Here is a 19,751-nt window from a genome sequence, read left to right as displayed (position 1 = left end):
AGGGGGAAATACGCATGCACACATGCAGGCGCTGTACCTCCCTCTGGTAACCAGACAGGGAGGCTCGCTCCGTTCAGCCAGTAAAGGCCCTCTGGATCACCAGTCTGCTTGAGCAGCTGCCACATGGCCAGAGCCCGCAGCTCCGCTCCAGCTGCCGGCTCTGCACACCCTCGCACCACTCGCTGCGGGACTGGCCTTCAGGCACAAGCCTTGCATGTAACCGGCCCTCGCAGCCTCTTGGAGGCACACGTGTGCAAACAGGTCTCGGTTGAGCCCCAGACCCTCCAACTGTTGGCCTGGACATCCTGCTCCCTCCTGGTGCCTCACGCAGAAATGGATGCCTGCCCAGCCCAGGCATAGGGCTGCTTCAGCACCTGGCTCCCAGGCCCCTTAGCCTACTTGCTGCCTAAATCCTGCTTTGTGCTCCTGCGCTGACACACACACACCCATGCCCTGCAGCAGCTGGCATGTGCTTTCTACTCATTCCACTCTTCAGTATGCTGGCACTCCAAGCCCACACCACCTGTGACCCAAGGTCCCACAGCAGTTGCTGGCACTTAGACCTCCACGCCCTTAAAATGGAGTCCCCTCTCCCAGCAAAGAGGGTGAGAAATGGAGTTAACAGAGAAAAGACGACAGGGCCAGACAAGAACACTCACCAGCAGCCTGTTGCTACATCACCAGCCCCTTTTGTCCCCTTAATCATCTACTTCTCACACTCACTCCTCCCTAAAATCACCTTTTTTTCCTACCTTTGATCCCTCCCATAAAGTTGGAGGTTTTTTTGCATTAATTCTGCAACTTCTTGGTACAGCGCTCAGAAACTCTTCCCCCTACAGACCCTGTTTCAGTCCTCTACTAGAAGGGTAGAGTCTGGGTGAAGCCTTCCAGCTTCACTGTCCGCATCCTGGGCAGAGTTCTGCTCTTACCATCGCTGCAGGCCAAGCAGGGCGTAGCACAGCTTCAGACCCGACTCAACACCTTCTGGAAACGTAAAGGCAAGCAAGGCCCTCCAAGCCCCCTGTGTGGCTGCAGCTGTTTGACTAACACAGAAAAGAGAGTGATCACCAAAGCATTAGATTGTTTAAATAACAGTATTTAATCTGTACAGTTTGAGAGAAGATAGCATAAAATGCAACATTCCTACCTCATCCTCAGCATCATTCACCTGGAGCTGAGCCCTCCTCTCCAGAGCTCAGGTAACCACCACTCCCCAGCAGTTCTTTACGGTACAAAAGTCACAGTGCAATTGCTTTAGTCCTAGACAGATGATTTCCCTCACTCAAGAGAGGGGAGACTGATGAAGCTCAAATGTTGATGGAAATTGTTACCATTTAGGAATGCAAAAAACCCAGCTATTGCACACAGTCATTTCCAGCAGAAACTACAGCAGTTAATTATTTAGCTGCCTTTACACTCCACACATCTGAAAATGCCTTAGCTGATGCTCATTTAGCAAAGAGGGAGAATAGAGCCGGTAACAAGATTTCAGGATGATACAGTCATTGGAGGGCAGAAGCTGACGAGCAACTCCACAAGTCGAGAAGCGTGCTTTAGAATACCAGAAAGTTTTACTATACAGGGAGGGGATATGAGCTAGACAGATGCCATCTTTCGGAGACAAGCGTGAGAGGAACATCAGGTTCAATAGAAAGCTATGAAGTACAATAGACAATTTGTTCATATAATTGTCAGGATAAGTATTTGACATAGTTTATGTAGTAGAATACATACTCAAACATCTTTTAAAAATAAGCACGAATTTCATTTCATATATACACAACTGTTTTTAATCATGTACTGAAAATAAATTACAGGAAATAACTTTAAAATGCAACAGAAGACAAGAGTTTCACAACAAACATTCCCATTGATTTTCCCAAGGGGGTGAGAGATTGCAGTGCTCAAGGCAGGTAAATATCACAAATATATCAAAAAACTTCAAATTGTTGATGCATTCACACATTTACATGAGCCACAAACATTCCTTTACAGGGACTGCACTTAGCTACCACGGAACCAGGTTTTGCCATAAACTACAAAACTTTGATACAAAATTGTATTTATATATTTATATTTCATGTACATGCCCTATCTGTGATTTCTTAAAAAATAAAAACTAAACACACTGTACAGACAATCCTAACTCATTGCTTGGTAGCTGTAGGCAACATTTTTGGATGGAATTTCTCCCCCAGTAGAATTAATGGCAATATTATATACATGAAGGCTAAACTGCAGAAAAAGACAGCTCAGTTCTGATATGCACCTCCCTCAGGACCAGGTCTGCGAGCTCAAGGCAAGACACTGTACGGTCTGACCACTGCCTCCCTCACCAGTCAGTTCTGCCGGCGGCGGTGCGGAACCAATACATGCATTTGTGTAACACTGGTACAAAAGGCAATAAAGCAAGGTACATATTGTGATGTAGCGGCTCTAACGGCCTCCCCGATATGATACGCTCCACACACAGAAGCGCTCACTGGAGGCGGCGAGGGGATGCTGCGGAGCCAGGTGGTTTGGCAAGAGCACACTTGACATGGGTCTGATCACTGTCCTTCCCCAAAATGACCTCCTGCAAAGGGCAGATCCCCACTGTAAGCCAGAGACTGCATCAACCCCAACACCAGGGAAAGGTCCCTCCCCACCCCACTCCCCTGGCACACGTGTGCAGGGTTCACCAGGACAACATGTAAAACAGACACCCCCCCTCCCACCCCCAGCGGCCTCCACAGCACCAGTTTGTCTTGGAAGCAGAGTACTGACAAACTTACTCTTCCCAGGTGATGGCAGCGATCTGCAAAGCCAGTCACACTAAACTACTTCTACAGTTGATTGTAAACTTTGGTTTATTTTTATTCTTTTTTATTATTATTATTGAGTTCTCATGGTACAGCAAGCATGTCTAGGATGAGAGGGCAGAGTTGACGAGGAGACGAACTGTCAGTCTGTCTTTAGTCTGGCATGGTGAGACATCTGCTCGGTCAGGCCTGCTTTGATAGAGTTTTTTACAGACTGCCTCATATGATCCTCCATCAAATTATCACTCATGGGCTTCAACACCTGTGGAATGAAAATGCGCAAAAGAAACAAAAAAATGAGGTAACCAAGGAAAATGAAATATAAAAAACACACAAAGAGATGAGACTTAAAATAATGAAAAAAACATAGAATGCTGAAGTCTGACACAAACTGGCATGAACTGAAAGAGAAATGAGTTTTGCTACTACAATGATGAGGTTAAATCAGTCACATGCTATGGACACAAGTGATACCCCTCCTATACAGTGGTATTTCACTGAATTCCAACCACTTTACAGTTCCTAGAAGATGGATGTGCAATTCCATACCCTATATGCAGCATCAGTCTGGTATGGTTACAGCATTTATGCAGACCAGCCCAGACGGTCCAGCTTATTGTCCTATATGTGTAAGTGTGAACACTTCAGATACAGAAAGAAAGTTAAAAATACTGGCTAGTTTTTCTTCTTGTTATTGTTGGATGAGAGTCGCTGTCGTGGCACTGATGTAAGAGCACGGCGAATCGTTCGGCGTCTAAGGACTTCAAAGAGTTTGGAAAACACCTAAAACACGAATTCAGCTGTTAGGAAAAGTGGCTCTCAACAGGCAGCAGAAAAAGTCAATCGAGCTCAGAAAAAGAAACTGATTGCCAGTAACTTCTCACCTTCCTGGGATTCCTCTGAAGCAAGGAGGGAAAACAAAGACAGAGATTCAGACAAATGAATAGCAAGAACATGGTATATAATCAGAGTGACTCAGAGGGGACCTGTAGGTGCTTTGCATATTGTCGGTGACGTGCAACTCTAGCAACACCACCAGCAAGCTCTTTTGGAGCCTGCCTTCCTCTAGAGCACAAAAGGCAAGCTTCTGCTAGCATAAGCCAAGTTCTCCCCCTTCCAGGGAAGATCAGCAGTCAAATCAAGCCTTATGGGCTCTAGGTGTCCTACTGCAGCAGCTGCACTCAGCGAGCACTACACAAACCCACACCTTCCACTTCTCTTGCAGTGCTCTTCAGCCTCAAGCTCCAAAGCAAGAAGCTACCAGTGGTACAGGAGAGCCTCAATTTTAATCACTAGTTAGAGGTGTAGCTCAAAATTTAGTGCCCTGACGCTCATTTCCCTCCTATTATTAGAAAGCCACTTTTTTTGCTCCAGCATAACTCAACCTTACCTCAGATAGGTCTAGTGTTCCACTGCCTATGATGAGCCTCAGAGTCATTTTTCAGACGTAGAAGAGAGCCTCTACACAGCAGGCTGCAGCTAGTTATTTCCTTCTGCCTTGTAGCACCCATTTTAATGTCATCCCAGGTAAGCTCAGTGAGCCCTTTATTTCTAGTAACAGCACCAAAGCGTTTCTAGTGGCACTGGACATAGCCACTCAAAATGCTCCAAATACCGCTTCTAAGAGTTGGTCAGGAATTCTCTGCGTCGGCTTTCTGGACACAGCTGTGTCAACTGGATTTGGACAGCAAAATCTCTGTACAGAATGCTGTCTCCTCCAGCTTTGGCACTCTTACACTCATGTTGTCTTTTCTTTCAGGAATTAGCCTGTCCGGCAAGTATTTCTAGCAACAGCAGTTGCACCAAATGAAGTTGTCACAAACAACACAAGGCTTCCTGAAGGAAGAAACCTGCTGCACATCCACTTGTAGCAGTTGCTGCAAGTCAGTCTGGTTGCAGCAAGCCATCAGCCAGTTCTCTCTGAGGTCTAACTAGCCCTCCAGTGTCACACCATCAGGTGAAGTGAGCAAGGGCAGCAGAGTTTTGCCTTCCCCATTACTTGCATCACCCGAGATATTTTATCCATCATATCCACAGGACAAGTTTACACTTTTTTAAACATGCCTTTAAAAGCAGAACTCCTTGCTCTCAAAAAATAAGATTTTTTAAAGAGTCCCTCGCACTCTTTTTTTTTTAATATCCTAAGCTTGTTTAGCATACTTTGTGTGCGGCTTCTCTGACTGAAGAGAGCAGTCACACATCTGAGCCGATTTTCCCTTTGACAGCAATAGCATTCTCCATTAGGTGTAGACCAGCTTTTCACCCACAGCAGTGAACAGACACTATTTGATATCTCTGCTCAAGAAAGGAAGATTCCGCATTAAAAACAGATACCAACCTGTTCCCATATAGCTTCAGCAATCTGATCGATGGCTGTTCCAACTTCTCTGAATTCCCCAGAGTACTTAACGTACGCCCAAGTACAAAACGATATAAGAGCCATCCCCAGCACGAGATTACACAGGGTAGCTATGGAGTTCATACCAAGGAACCCAGTCAGTCCTGAGGTTATATACATGGCAAACATGACTGCAAAGAGAGTGGCAGGGGTACGAGCAGCATAAAAGATGTTTTTGCCATCGTTGTGCTTCACAAAGTTTGCATAGATCTCGTCGATTTCCACTTCAAGCTGTTCCTGGTAGCGCCGACAGAACTCCTCCCCTCCCATCTTCTTCACCGAGCAGAACTGCCTGACAGCTGACTCCCTGAAATCCTGGTGCTTCCGCTCAAGGTCCGATGGGGCAATGTAAGGCTTATCTCCCCCACAAACCTGTTAGAGCAATCAGAAATGAGGTAAACACATCCTAAGCATCTTCTGCTGTACAGAAAGCAAATCTGCTCCTCGCTGCCCCCCTCTCCAGCCAGCATCAGACTACCTCCTGCAGCTTTCTTGGCTCTGTAAGCTCTAGAGTCCTGTCTCAAGGGAAGCAGCTACAGGTACTTTGCATCACGGCACAGCAAGAGCCTTACCTGTAATCACATACAGAGCTATAGCGCATGACTGAACTCACACTTCCAACGGTTCCCTTTGGGCAAGCCCAGAAGGGCAGGACATCAGCCACATGTACATTCCTGTTATGGAAAGGTGAAATAAAGGAACACCAGGAGGCAGATAAAGCTTGGCTTGAGGAAGGTTAAGGAGAACTCTGAAGGCCACAAGCCCTCCCCTCAGCTTTTTACTCCTGGTCACTCATCTTAGTGAGAGGATCAGTGCAGAACTTGGACAAACAGAGTAGATTTTGTCCTCTCAGCAAGTTTATTCCTGTTTCTTGCTGCCACTAGCAGGCTCCATAGAACTTACCAGGTGATACGAATTAACAAGAACCAGCTGCTGACATCTTTAGCCTGTTCTTCCCTAGACTGTCCTCTAGGTTTAATTCTGATCAACTTGCAAGAGTACATTTCTGATGAAGGGAAAAGACCACGGACTCAAAAGGATACCTGTGATGTGGACACCCACCACCTTCCTCTCCCTGAATCAGCATGGGTATGACAATGGTTAAGCTCCAGGAAATTCTACTCTGTAAGACTGACTTCTGGCCTCCTGAGGACTATGATTAGAGATTACCTAGGCCAGAGACACACATACAGCAGATCAGCTCCAAATCCTCCAGACCCTCTCAGTCAGACTATGTCTAAAAACTGAAGATTCTTTCCTACCATGTCAAACAGCCTTCCCTCACCTGCCTCAAGGCAGTCTTACCACAGTGCTTGTCATCTCATGTCTTGAGCACAGCAACAACTGTAACTTTCTCCTGCTGCTATCCCTTCAGCAGGACACACAGATGATCACTGTCTCAGATTGCAGCATCCCCTTTCCGCCTCACAAGATGCATGGCTTCACTGGCTAGCTTCAAGGCAAACCTCAGTCGAGATCCTGACACCCCCACTCTGCCCCTCGCTCAAGTGTAACAAGCACCTTTCAGCTTTTTCTGTGTTGAAGTCCTCCACATCTGGCAAAACTCCCTTGAAAACAGCTGTTAGTCTCATCCTCCAAAACGGTCTTTTCACACTGCCTGGAGAATGTTAAACACTAGGATCATCAAGACCACCACACAAATAACTGCCACAAATAACTGCCACTGTTTTCTTCTACTCTGTGTGACTGCACCTGTTGTTCCCTACATTTAGGGTCATTAAGGAGACAGTATTCTAGTTATGCGCACTCAGCAAAGGGGCCTTTGGTTCACAAGGAGAACTCAGACACTAAAGTAAGAACTATCTTTACATAAACCAGTCTTAAATACAAAGAGTTCCCGCTTCTGTTCCTAAAAATAGAAATTTCAGAGCTGTGTCGCATTAACAACATCATCCAAGACATCCGGATAAAAAAAAATTATTCAAGACATTTGTGTGTATCTCTACAGTGATATAAAAATATACAGTACTGGGGAACATTACTATGGAAACAAAGTCTGTTTAAGAGAACATCTGTTCTTGTTTATTCCTTGCCCCAAGGAAGAAACCTTACAACTACAGTATCTCAACAGCCATTGAAGATTCAAGGTAGGAAGGCACACTTGGCATTTATTATAAACAACCCATTTACCACTTCAAGAGATTTTCCAAAATGGAAGCAAACAAGGGAGTCCCTCTAGACAAGCAGAGCATTTTTAAAAGAGCCTGTTAACAACTGAAAGTGGCTACTATTCTGTCACTAGCATTAGGTCTTACTCTAATTTCAAAATGGAAAGCTACTTCAGCAATTAAGACTAGAATTAGCCTAGTTAGTGGGGAGCTATGTTTGTAGCATTGTTGTCTATCACACTGACTAGTCTTTTTCGGTTGTAGAGTTTCACAATAAGCATAGTCCTGTTTAGCTTTACAAGACATGTAATTTTTTTTCAGAATTTCCTATGATAAAGCCTTGCACTGCACTATGTTGAAGTATCAAGTCCATCCACGCATTCAGCTTAGAGTGGTTTAAGTCACTATCTTCAAGAGAAGCAGCAAGTAGGAAATCACATATGCAGCTTTTTCAGACAAGATAATTCTTGTATTTCAAAATTTTATTTAAAATTGTAGAATAACTTTAATCCTTGCATTTCATAGCTAATGAATGACCACAATTCAGAAGCATGATACTATAATACTAGAACTCCACCCTTGCGCAACCCTGGCCCACCAAATGTCTCTTCACCTGTTCACCCATTTTATGTCACACAATTTTAAGATGTCTGTCAAAGCAGCAGGGGGAACTAACAGGTGGTATCTTACAAACACGCCCATTCCCATACCACCCCCCCCCAGCAATTTCTGTCTCCAAGAATCCTGATTTTGCTGCATCAGAGATCTAACCTCAGAGCAGAGTGCAGAAAACAGGCGAGTACTGGCCCTAAGCTACTTTTCTCCATTAACATGCTCACAACCAACACCATGTACAACAAAACTGCAGGCCTCTATTTGCACATAGGTAGTTAGAAAAAGTTGTGTCATCATACCTGCTCCATGCCTTTACTGTACAAGTCTTTTGCTCCTGCCACAGCAGCAAGATTGTTCGCCTCGGCTGTTGCCTAGAAAACATTGGGCACCCTGTATCATCACAGCATTGCCAGCTAGTTACACACATGTAGTTACACTGCCCAACATACCCCCACAACCTCCAAAGCCTAAGATTGCCAGGAAAATGTCCCACAAACGCAAGTGAAGGTTAGCCATATACATTATGACACAGTCCCATGTGCTTGTAAAGGCTTTTCATGATGATCAATCTCTTCTGAATGCTCTATTGCTAATAAGCAAATAAGGATCACTAAACTATTAAATGTTAATCCTGATACATCACTACTTGTGAGGAAAGCAGCAAGCTGGTATTATTTCTGCATTACATATGTGCAGTTTTGGTGTCAGAATTTGTAAGAATTTAATACTATTTTCAACCTGTGTCACGTCAGGGACAGTTATTCTAGCTAATACTGCAAGATGTCATCTTCTGTAACTCTCAGCCATGTTTATGCCATACTAAGTAGAGGAAATTGTAGCAGCCTTTATTTCACTGTGGTGAGATTGCTGAACTCCCTCAAAAGTCTAAAGATTTAGTTCCTTGAAGGATGAGAAAACACCCAGAACAGTCACGTCTTAATGAAGTGACACAGGAAGCTTAAAAACCCAAGTCTTACAAATGCAAAATGGCTAGAACTGATGCTAAAGCCCACGCTTTGGTGAAAGTTCTTCATCCCAAACAGCTCAAGGGTTCAACTCACAGCTTTATACAATCAGTTTGTGTTTAGATTGCTTTAAAGCTGATTACATCCTTTCTGGATCAACCCACAAAAGAAACCTCACTGCAGTTATACAGTCTAACAAACCCACAGCGTAGCTCAACACTGCAAGCCAGTGGCAATAGCTGCATTATTATAAGCCTTCTCCACTCTATCTGCTGCATCTGATGCTAAAAGCCCTCTGAATACAGTCTGAAAGATGCTGACAAAATAGCAAGTTATGGAAACACATGCTTAGAAATTGAAGCAGCTAAAGAAAACCTCATCAGATATATGCCTGCTCCATTTGGTAGATGGAACTGACAGAAGACACAAATGTATACACAGGCTACACAGTTCAGATGGCTTTCAAAGTACACAACTCCTTCAAGAACTACAGCTCTGTGTGTGGGAGCTTCAGACCTGCAGCAGCCATGATCCTGAACTGCAAAGAACTTACAGATTACACATCATCTATCAGGTTATTTGAGAGAAAAATAAAATACCTGCAGCATAGATTTCGGATGAGGTAGCTCCTCTCCTTGATAGATTTTAATATAAGCCTAAATGGGAGAAAGAAAAAAAGGTTTCTTTTTCCTAAACATATATGAGGAGAAAGAGAGAAGACAGATGATATAAACACAGAGCTCGGATTATTTCTTTGTAATAACGCTAAATACTCAATTAAGCAAATTTCTTCTTACAAGACTGGCATTCTCACAGTTATCCCTTATGCTTTAATCCCTTTACTTTCTTGGGCATTTGAGGCTGGAGCCTAGCAAGGTAGCAGAGCACCTGGAGGAGACATGGCCACTATCTCAAGAAGTGACAGGCTTGACAGCATGTTTCTGCTCCCTCAAATACACAAGATCTTTGCTAGGCAGGGAATCTTCACCCAAAACAAAAGAGTGAACATGACTACCTCACACAACCTTTCTGGAAAGAGGTCTGTCCAAACACACCCCAGTGCTGGGAGAACTAGTATTTACATTTCCCCATATGCCTTACCCCCTTTGAAGTGTGGGAGGAAAGGCGGCAGATCAAAGCACTAATCCAGACAGAGCTGAGCTGCTAAAATACTTCTGGAAGCCAAGCAGGCAGCCTATCCTTCTGCACCCCACCCCTCCAATCCTCACGTGTCCTCTCTTACCAGGGCTTCAGAACACTGGAAGAGAACATGTCCTTCGTATCTTCTCCTCCAGCCCACGAGACAACCCGTGGCACAGTTCTTTGGGACAGATCAGTGCAGAGTGCTCAGCAGGCAGCAGTACCCATTTCAGTGCTTTGGACAAGCTATGCAAGTTTGACCAACAAGGACACTCTCAGTCCCTGGGAGGCTGGGCAGTTATTCTTCTTCATCCTACTACTGCTCTACCCCCCCAGCTTGTCTACAAGCCTATGCCCTGAGGAATTTTCTGTGTAAAGGAGGAGAGAACAAGGTTATCAGGGTCTCTATATATCCAATGCTCTAGGTTGTAGGACAACCTACAAAAATGTATAGAGTTATACAGGACTCTGTTCCCTCGACACCCTCCTTGTTTCTGTAGCTATTTCCTCCAAGTAAAAGCCCTCCAGTTTCCAACTCGGACTCCACGATCTCGGCTTCACATGCACAGTCCCAAGGGAGCAGTCCTCCTTAGTTACATAACCACAGCATTTCCGCAGCACCCTGCACGACTGCTCCCAAACTGGATACGGGGCATCAATCAGGCAGCTTAGCGATAGAGGAGGTTTTGTGCTCAGTTTTCAGGGTGCAGTCCTTTCTAAACTGCTGTTGAATATACACTCCCTACACTGTACAGGATCAGGTCTTACTAGAGAAGAAAGTGGAACAAAAAGCAGCATGCAACCATGTAAATGTTGATTTTATGCTTGTCACAACAGCCAGCACTGCTGCATACCACATCATGTCTCTCCTTTTATAAAAAGTTACTTCATCTATACATGTTAAATAGTTCTGGTCTCACACTCCTCCCTTGCATAGCTGCTTTCTTAACATCAGCCTAACTGTGCTCTACCTTTAACATGCATACTCAAAAGTAGTAATGCAAAAATCAATGTCTTTAGGAATGAGTGCCACTTTTTCCTACCAAACCAACTGTTTAAGTCTTTCCAATTCAAAAAAAAAAAAAAGATTACACACACCAGACCAATTCCTGGCGATGTCGGGATTATGTTATCGCATTTCTGCTAGTGTCACCATGATACCAAAACAGCTCAAGAGTAACAGCTGCAAGTATCATACACAATTATTTCAGAACATACAGTGGTGCTGCACATACAAGTGTTTAGAAAGCATCTTCCTTCCATGTTAAAAATCCAGAGGGAAGTATCTGAAATTTTCACTGCACACCTAGCAGTTTAAGAGCTGGTTTTCTATCTGTACCATCTACATGAGACTCTCTTACTTAAAAAAAAGGCAACATATCCAGACAAACTAGGTTTTCAAAGTAGGAAAAAAAAAATCTCTAATACGGCTTGAAGTATTTCAACCTATTTACAAAGGAAAAAACAAAAACAAACCACAATTTTGCCAACAATAGCTTACTAAGAGCTATACTGCTAGAAAGTTGTGTGCCAGTTCTGGAAAGTCAGGAGTAATGAAATGAAAATAAAAGTGAGATGATCAGTGAGTGTCAGCCTAGATATCTTCTCTTCTCTGGGAACAACATGCCCTAAAATTAGGATACTTTCTTTTAAGCCATTAACAGAAATAATTAGTATGAGTTTGCTTACCTTAAAGTATTCTACAAGATCTCTACAGGTCACCTTGGATCCACTAATCTCTTTTTCTACCAAGTTTTCAGGAGCAAGCAGTAATGGTACCAAATTCCGCAGTTCGTTCTTAAAATCCTCATCTATATCTAGTAAAATTCAATCAATTTCAGAAAAAAAAAATCAGTTTTCTTCTCAGTCTTACATTTCTTAAAGGAACACTGATAACCCATGGCCCTTCAAAATCCACAGCGTCACAACTCTTGACTGCATTTTTAAGATATTTAAAGGCTTGAATGCATAATACAGCTTTGGTAAATTCTGCCTACTCTTCAGTCTTAACCTCAGAGTGAGACAAGGTTCCATAGTCCTCGTAATATTTAAAGTACATTTCCCCAGTTACACCAACATCTTGCACAATAATCCCAAAGGTCCACGCCCTCAGCACAGAAGTGGCTGGCATCCCACTATCGGAAACCCACTTTTTTAGCCCTTGCCATTCTGATGCATTCCCTCTGTTGGGGGACAAGCAGCAATTGGAGGAAACCTGACTGCCTCTCATTCTGCAGTGGCAAAAAGCCTACAGCTTTTAAAGTCATTCTAGTTCTGATGTTTGGTTTAGCAAGTTCTTAGAGAAAAGCCTTTTAGTTTTAAGAAATTAGAAGTCTTTAATTTTGTGAATTCTCCCCTCTGGAATTCCTATTTTTCTTTAGAATCCTTATTTAGTGACCTTTAAGTATGTCTCAAGTTATCAGACTATAATCAACACCTAGACACAAAGATACCCATTTCCTCTGCCTGCTTATGTCCCTTACCTTCAAACTACTGAAAAGAACACACATTTCTAGATTCCATAGATTCACCTTTTAGCCTTGTGTTTTTCCAGTCAAGCATTTCAAAAGCCAAGCATTTCAGTGTTTAACTTCCATTGCAAAAGAAAATAAACTCAGTAATCTGAACCAAGAAACACACAATGGAAAGCTTCCTACCATTCAACCTCCCATCAAAACTTGGATTTGTTGCAACTTTAAGACCAGGGTGGGGCAACAGGAAACAGCCAAGATTACTGAAACAGGAGTGAATATGCTTCCTTACATTCTGTAGCTCTTCATGTTGGTTTTGCTTTACCTGAAGAAAAAAAAAAGGCAGTAAGAACTGCTGATAGTTTTGCAGTACTGCAATTAAGATTAAATATCAGCTTAAAAGCAGTAAGAGGACAAAAGTGTGTTTAAGCTTTCATTCCTGAACCTAAAAATGTCAAGTTCTAAACCTCAGAACTCTGCACACGAGTAGGAACATCACAAGTGTATTTTGTTAGCACAAAGCATTAGCTCACCATGCATCATTAACTTTACAGTAAGTTGTCACTTAAATTAGAAGACCACACTACGACTTCTGGAGACAACTTACCTGCAATCTTTTCTCTAGGAATTTTTTTCCTCCTTCCAAGCCATATGCATGTTCATAAGGATAACTCCAATCTCTAATTAAGAACATTAGTGTCTGTAACAGGAAAAACAACAACAGTGAATGGCTTGCATCATTCCTAAGGTGAAAAACTATCACACATGATTATTTTAAGTAAAAAAATTTCTAAGCTTTGACGCTCTAAATGAAGTAGCCTTGTAGATTTGTGGTGCATCTGCTTGTTTAAGGAAAAAAAAAAAAACAACCAACCAAACCCACACACGCAACTCCCTCCTTATCTGAAAGGAAGTACCGAAGTGTCTCAAAAAGCTAGCTTCCCTGTTCCATCGGTTTGCCTTTTGCTATCCCACATGGATTCCACTGTCCTCTCTGCCACCAGATGAAGGTCGAAAAGAAACCTTGACAGTTACTCTTGTATTGGACAAGGCGTTTTACAAAGAACGCATGGCGCCTGGGCCAATTGCAAGAACATTGGGGACTCACACTTGCAGGCTGAATATACTAGAGACAGAAGAGTCTCAAAACTCACCACTAACAGCAGTTGACTAGTATCCTTATGGGTTAAGGAGGATACTTCAGGATGGGAGATCTCAGCCTTTGTCTCCACTAAACAGAAGCAGCCTCAAAACCTTCTCTGGCCTAGCAACAGTCAGGAGGTGCTAGCAGTTTTGAAACTTTCCACGCTGAAGCCAGTAACACCTTGAGTAAATGAAAGGCAACACAGCCCTCCTCAGTGCTATTTCTTAGAGGCCACATAACCTTTACTCAGAACCATGTACCACCAGCAAAGACCAACCACATCTCAGAGTAACGAGTAAGCAGGCAGCGTGAAGCTTTCTTCCTTAACATCTGTACATCACTTGACACTCACTCCCTTCATGCCTTATAACTCAGGCACAGAGCTATACTTGCCCAAAACGTGACCCTCTTCAGTGTTTTTCCATTGTGTTTTTGCCAAGAAATATGGTGACAGGGAAGGAAAAATCAGTCTTGTAAAAAAACAGGCTGACTTCAGCCCAACTTAGTTTCTCTTCACAAATTATCCTGAGCTCATTTTCTACATGTTCAAATGCTTAAGATCCATTTAATATATATAGTTACCTGGAACGGCTTTTGGTAAATTTCTTCCATAGCTAGTCTTCCATACTCTGTAAACAACTGATAGAAAGAAGAGTGTAAGGGTGTCACATATCAAACACATTTTTCTACCATAAAATATTCTATTATGTCACTAGAAAATAAAGCATTCGATCTTAAATCCTATTACAGGTTAGGAATGGACAATACGCCTGAAGAATAAGTACACCAAGCCTCGGTAAAATTCAGGAAGGAGACATGATTTCCACTGGTTTCACCGTGCCATTCCATAACTGTCTCTGCACCACAGCTCTAAGTTGGTGGCTTGGAGGCTATTCTCAGAGGAAGTGCTGGCTGCATCTCTCAGTAAGCCAGTTTCCAACACTTGTTTCCTATGCTAAGGAGGTAAGCTTGTCAACATTCGCCCCTTACTTCCCAAAAAATATTTATTCCTGGAAATCTCAAGGAACTTGGCTAGAGCCTATGTATCAGACATTTAAACACAAGCCATGTTCAGCAGCTTCCTAGATCTCTACTTCAGCTCATGACCTTAACTGATGATTGTTCTTTCGTTCCAGTATAAATGCAAGTGGCAGTTGTCTTCCTGTCATTGCTATCACCACATTTAATACCAGCAGCAGCATTCTTCTAAGGACTGAATGGGCCAGACAACGCACAAGAACACGAATTATGGACTGTGGTAGCTTTTTCAGCACAGGTCAATACTGTCAGGTGTTGATCCATGCTAGATCCCTTAAAGATCTTGGAGGTCAAGACGAGGGATGCACACCAGTATCCTCTAGTACCAGGTCACTGTTCTTCTGCATTAAAACTAACTTCTGGAGCATCTCAGATAAATTTTGTGGCTAAAAGGACAGTTACCTTTGTTGAACACAAGAGCATCTGAGAACTTACAAGACTTATTCAACACAAATTAACTTACAAGTCCTTGTCACCCTGAGCAAAAGAAGCTCTGAAGTGGCCAAGCACCCACATGAGACTGACTCATTTGATCCTAACTCTCTACCCCATCCACTTCCCTGCTATGTGGAAAAGGCAGCCAGAGACTAACAGTATTTCAGAATAACAGAAACTCCTGCTATAACAGAAATTCAGAATTTCCCTCCCTCAGCTCACACTTCCTTGCCCCAACTTTAAATGCACGGGTGTCCCTTACCCACTGCTTATATTTATCACCCTTCTCTTCCCTTCCTTCCCTCAAACCTCACCCTCCAGTGTAACAGAAAAGGATCACTATTCAGATTGCACTGAGGCAAAGGACCAAAGTCATAAGGAAAGCCTGGCTTTCAAATAATTAGCTACGGCTTCTTTTCTTTGCAGTGCTTGGTTGGGTTCTTTTGGGACACGGCAGGGTATCGGCCCTGTGATACTACTCTGTTAACTGAGAACAGCATCACAAGACTATGTTTAGTTAGTGCTCTTCTACTTCCAGTATTGGCAGCTAATCTTTTGCAACACTGATCAAGACAGAAGTCCTTTCAATCAGAAGACATGTAAAACAGTTTTAAGCTGTGACAAGGTCATGGCCTGAGCACAGACAGGCATTTGTTAATACACAAGCTAGCCTTTAAAGCTACAGGTTTTAAGCTAAGGAGATAAGATTCTTGCACCATTCACATGAAGCCAGAATTCAGTGGCCTTTGACCACAATGTTCCACTAGAGGATGAAAACACCACAGCAAGGAGAGGACAACTCTTTCCTGCTTTTGTTTCTAAGCAGAAATGAAACTCTCTAGAAGCTTCTCAGCTGAAAAAATAGAGAAAGCTTCTAAGTGGAAGATATTCTTTCTGCCCTGCCTCAAACTCCCACATTTCTTTAGAAAATGGTTAGGAAATACCATCCATTTTCCTATTTCATGCAAAAAGGAGAAACACTGGAACTTTCTTACTAATTACTTCCATAAATCCTTTTCCTTTCTCATGCTTTTGGGAATTTCAAAACTTACCATATAAAGAACAGACTTCAGAAAGATAAGGTTTAGCCACATGAGAAGCCTGTATTATTTTACCTCTATACTGGTACAGCAAAAGCATCACAGCACCATGGAGCTGATGCAAAGAACGTTGCTCTAGGCAGCACTAGTTTTAGCATCAGGTAAGCGTCAGTGTTTTAGATGAAGTATCAGGCAGCTCCCAAATCACAACTATGTTAGCAGGAACTTCAAGAAGAATGTCAAGACTATCAGTTCAGAAGCAGCTCAGTAAAAATTCAGCATATTCTTACCTGCAAATGTTGAAGGTCATCCTCCTGAATATTCTGGGACAAGTTGTATACCTGCAAAAGACAGTAAAAGAATTAGTGTAATCTGAAACAATTATCCTATATTCATGTAGTCTTTTATGTATCTTGAGTATTTTTACCCCCTCCAGAAAAGTCTAAAAAAAGTCAGCAACTAGAAAAGTGTCATGGAACGCACCTCAAACAAAAGTCACTTCCTTATATAAAGTGCTAGGAACAAAATCACTGCTGACCACCCTAATCCTTCTTAGAACAGCTTCTTCCCAAGGAAGCTAGCCATAAAGGAATCAGGGAAGACTGATGAATTCTTCAAATCACCACACAGGTGTGAGACAGGAGGATTGAGAAGGGCACATCTCTTTGCCATCCTCAAGTCCAAGTGCTCTAGGATTCAGTGATGCAGCAGCTGCACCCCTGACACAGAAATGACTGGGTAGTTAGTTCACCAGTTTTTTTGCTTTCAAATCTTCCCAGAGAAATCTGATTTTATCCAAGGAATTCGTGACTGTTTCAATAGCGTGAATACTGAACAGCAGTAAACTCAATGATGCATCAATAACCCACAACTTATCCTAACCACAGGAACTGAAGAAACAAACAAAAAGCCAAACAAATAAAAAAACCCAGCAGAAACTACCCCACAGGGCAGAACTAGTGTTCTACATTCTCCTGTCACTTTCATGTTGCAGCATGTCTGAAGAAGGTAACTTGCCATCCCTCAAGAACCTGCTCTTTTGGTACATTTACGGCACAAGCATAGAAGTAGTTTTGGGCATATCACAAGAGAATTGTCCGAAGTTTAGCCGATCACAGCGTAATTTCACCCCAAACTGTCTCAAAAGAGACTCTTTAACACATCTGTACAAAATTGCTTCTACTTTGACATCTTTTTTTTGGGATTCCCCAGTTCAGTTAGCAGTTTAACCCAGCTTGGCCTTGGATAACCTTGATTCCACAGAGAAACTTGCATAGTATACTACACTGAAAATAAGACATTAATTATGCCAGCTTAAATGACAGTTGGAGGAAGACATGCAGGTGAACTTTCCAAGTATGGCTAGAGAGATACTCTTTGATTGTTCAGGATAGAGGGTTCCTATAGCTACTGTTACTTGCCAGCAAAGGCATTCTCACCTGGACAGAGCTCGTCATGGTGCTCAGAGCAAAAACTGTTGCACAGTCTTTGATAGTGGATTGGCTATCAAAGGCACCTTGGGTATCCATGAGTAGTACAGCAACCTAGAGAGTTTTAAAGAGCAGCAATAGTTAACCAAATTGTTAACACTTTCAAACTCTGGGCCATTGGGATAAATTCTGCTTCAAGTAAAGCAAGTGTCTGCCCCATACCTACTTCTTAAACCTCAGTCAGCTCCCTGCACACATGCCTACACACACCTACAGCTGAGTAAGCAACAACTAGAGGGCCACGTCATCAGCCTTAAGTCCTTGGCCTTGTTACACTAGTTATCCTCTCCCATAGAAACAGCCTCCCTCAGCCCAGTGAGGGTATAGTGCAGAGTAACAGACAGCTCTTATTCACTGGAAGAACTTCAGTCTCAGCCGACAATCCAGCATAGTTCATTAGAGCCAGGAGAGAGACGGTTACTTTTAAAAATACAGGTATCTTAAAATAATTTTCAGAAGAAACCAAGATAATTGATACTGACTGTCTGCTGGAATGACAAGAAATGAAGTAATCTTAATGATAAAAGTTTATCTGCCCAATGCCCATCTTCGGGATCTACTACAATTCCCTTCTCTTTCAGTTAGAGATGACTGATAAGCAAGAATGAGTGAGCGATCTTCCCAGTGTACAAACGGATCCTTGCAACTTAACTGGTGTTTAGCCAGAGAACTGTTTAGTTAGCTATGAAATTTGATAAAGCTTCCTGCACGCTCCTAGACCACCATCCGTGGTGCTCAGTGTCCTATATCAATTGGTCATCAGATGTTTCCTTTGCAAATGCGAAGGGTATGAAAGTTAAACAACAAAGAGCTTATAGTCCAGAAGAACACAAATAGCTCAAGATATGCCACCAGTATTGTGGAGTAAATACTTATTAACAACATTCACATTTTGTTTCAACATGAAGATAAACACCTACAAACTTTGTAGTTAAACTAACTTTAGAGTTAAAAAAGACACATCAGCTTTGATTAGAATAGAGTTAATGCCTTTTACCCCACCATTAGACTTCGTCCTTTTTTATGAACTACCTGTTAAAACTCTATGGAAGGATCAGCTTCCAGACACAGAAGCTGTTTCCAGTACTTTTAGCCATGCATTATATTTCACTAGAACACAGCTACAAGCTAGAATACATTCTCACCACTCAAAAAACAGTGTTTGTTACAGAGCTGTTCTTATCACAGCATTTGTCTATATACGTAATTTATATCCATTACAGTTTTACAACATCTACAGCATAATCCACCCATCAGCCTGGACAAGACAGACTTTGCCAAAACAAAGTACTCTCAGAATGGGAATATTGTTGGAGACTGAAACTTACAACCCATCAGGAAAATGCACACTTGCAGTGACAGAAGGTCTCCAAATATGTTATGCAGCTACTGAATGTAAAGGAAAGCAGCTGATGTTTGAACTGCCTCCATGAAACCCATGCCTTTAGAAGTCTACACACAGAGGTAAAAATCATTACATACCCTTAAGTCAAGCACTTACCTTTGTTCCATTGGGTTTATCAATTACAAACACTTCACTCCAGATCTGAATCCCAGTGGTTTCCCGTTCACATCCACCTCTCCATGTAAACCCAGTCAATGGCTCAGTGTTTCCACCTATCCAGCAAGGAGAAGTCTACAAAACAAGAGGAGAAACTTACTTAAAACCGAGATTTAACTTTTTTAACATGCTATGTTTTAGCAGATTTCCACATTATTCTCTCATCTTCCTCAGAGCTGATTGACAGCACTACACAAAATATGAAAACACAGTGCCACTCTGCTGTGTTTCAAGGATCATCCACAAAGAAACACTTTTTGAGTCTACTGTATTTCAGCAGTTGCACAACTCTTCAGCCACTGAAGAGCATATGTGCACAGCTTTCAAGTCTCCAGCACTCAGAGCTAATGAGAACAGCTCAGTTTCATCCATTGATTCCACTTTGCACTTATGCTCTTCTTTCACAGCTGAGAGATCTCAATCCACACACAGTTGTAAATAGCATGTATTTTAACTACAGGAACAGCTAAACCTCTGCAAGGAATAAAAAAACCTGATCTTTACTTAATCCCCTCCCTTCCCCC

General features: G+C 42.5%; 1 protein-coding gene across 3 annotated transcripts in view; it reads right to left on the bottom strand.

Moving 5' to 3' along the window:
• Positions 1-1,075: 1,075 nt before the first annotated feature.
• ATL2 (atlastin GTPase 2) overlaps positions 1,076-19,751 on the bottom strand; it is a 43,045-nt gene continuing 24,369 nt past the window's right edge. For 2 of the 3 annotated variants that reach the window (XM_075413410.1, XM_075413411.1), the window contains exons 3-14: positions 19,168-19,302; positions 17,616-17,720; positions 16,467-16,517; positions 14,246-14,302; positions 13,127-13,219; positions 12,706-12,844; positions 11,738-11,865; positions 9,508-9,564; positions 8,243-8,314; positions 5,140-5,571; positions 3,686-3,700; positions 2,975-3,584 (exon numbers count right to left, since the gene is read on the bottom strand). In XM_075413410.1, coding sequence (XP_075269525.1) covers positions 3,477-3,584; positions 3,686-3,700; positions 5,140-5,571; positions 8,243-8,314; positions 9,508-9,564; positions 11,738-11,865; positions 12,706-12,844; positions 13,127-13,219; positions 14,246-14,302; positions 16,467-16,517; positions 17,616-17,720; positions 19,168-19,302 — 1,392 coding nt within the window. In that variant the 3' untranslated portion in view covers positions 2,975-3,476. Of the gene's footprint in view, positions 3,585-3,685; positions 3,701-5,139; positions 5,572-8,242; positions 8,315-9,507; positions 9,565-11,737; positions 11,866-12,705; positions 12,845-13,126; positions 13,220-14,245; positions 14,303-16,466; positions 16,518-17,615; positions 17,721-19,167; positions 19,303-19,751 lie in introns of all 3 variants that reach the window. The other variant, XM_009945723.2, reaches the window with a different exon arrangement.

Source organism: Opisthocomus hoazin, chromosome 2 (assembly GCF_030867145.1).
Source record: "Opisthocomus hoazin isolate bOpiHoa1 chromosome 2, bOpiHoa1.hap1, whole genome shotgun sequence".
In the NCBI taxonomy this organism is placed as follows: Eukaryota; Metazoa; Chordata; class Aves; order Opisthocomiformes; family Opisthocomidae; genus Opisthocomus; species Opisthocomus hoazin.
Note: the sequence above shows the minus strand (reverse complement) of the source record. Positions and strands in the feature narration are given on the sequence as shown.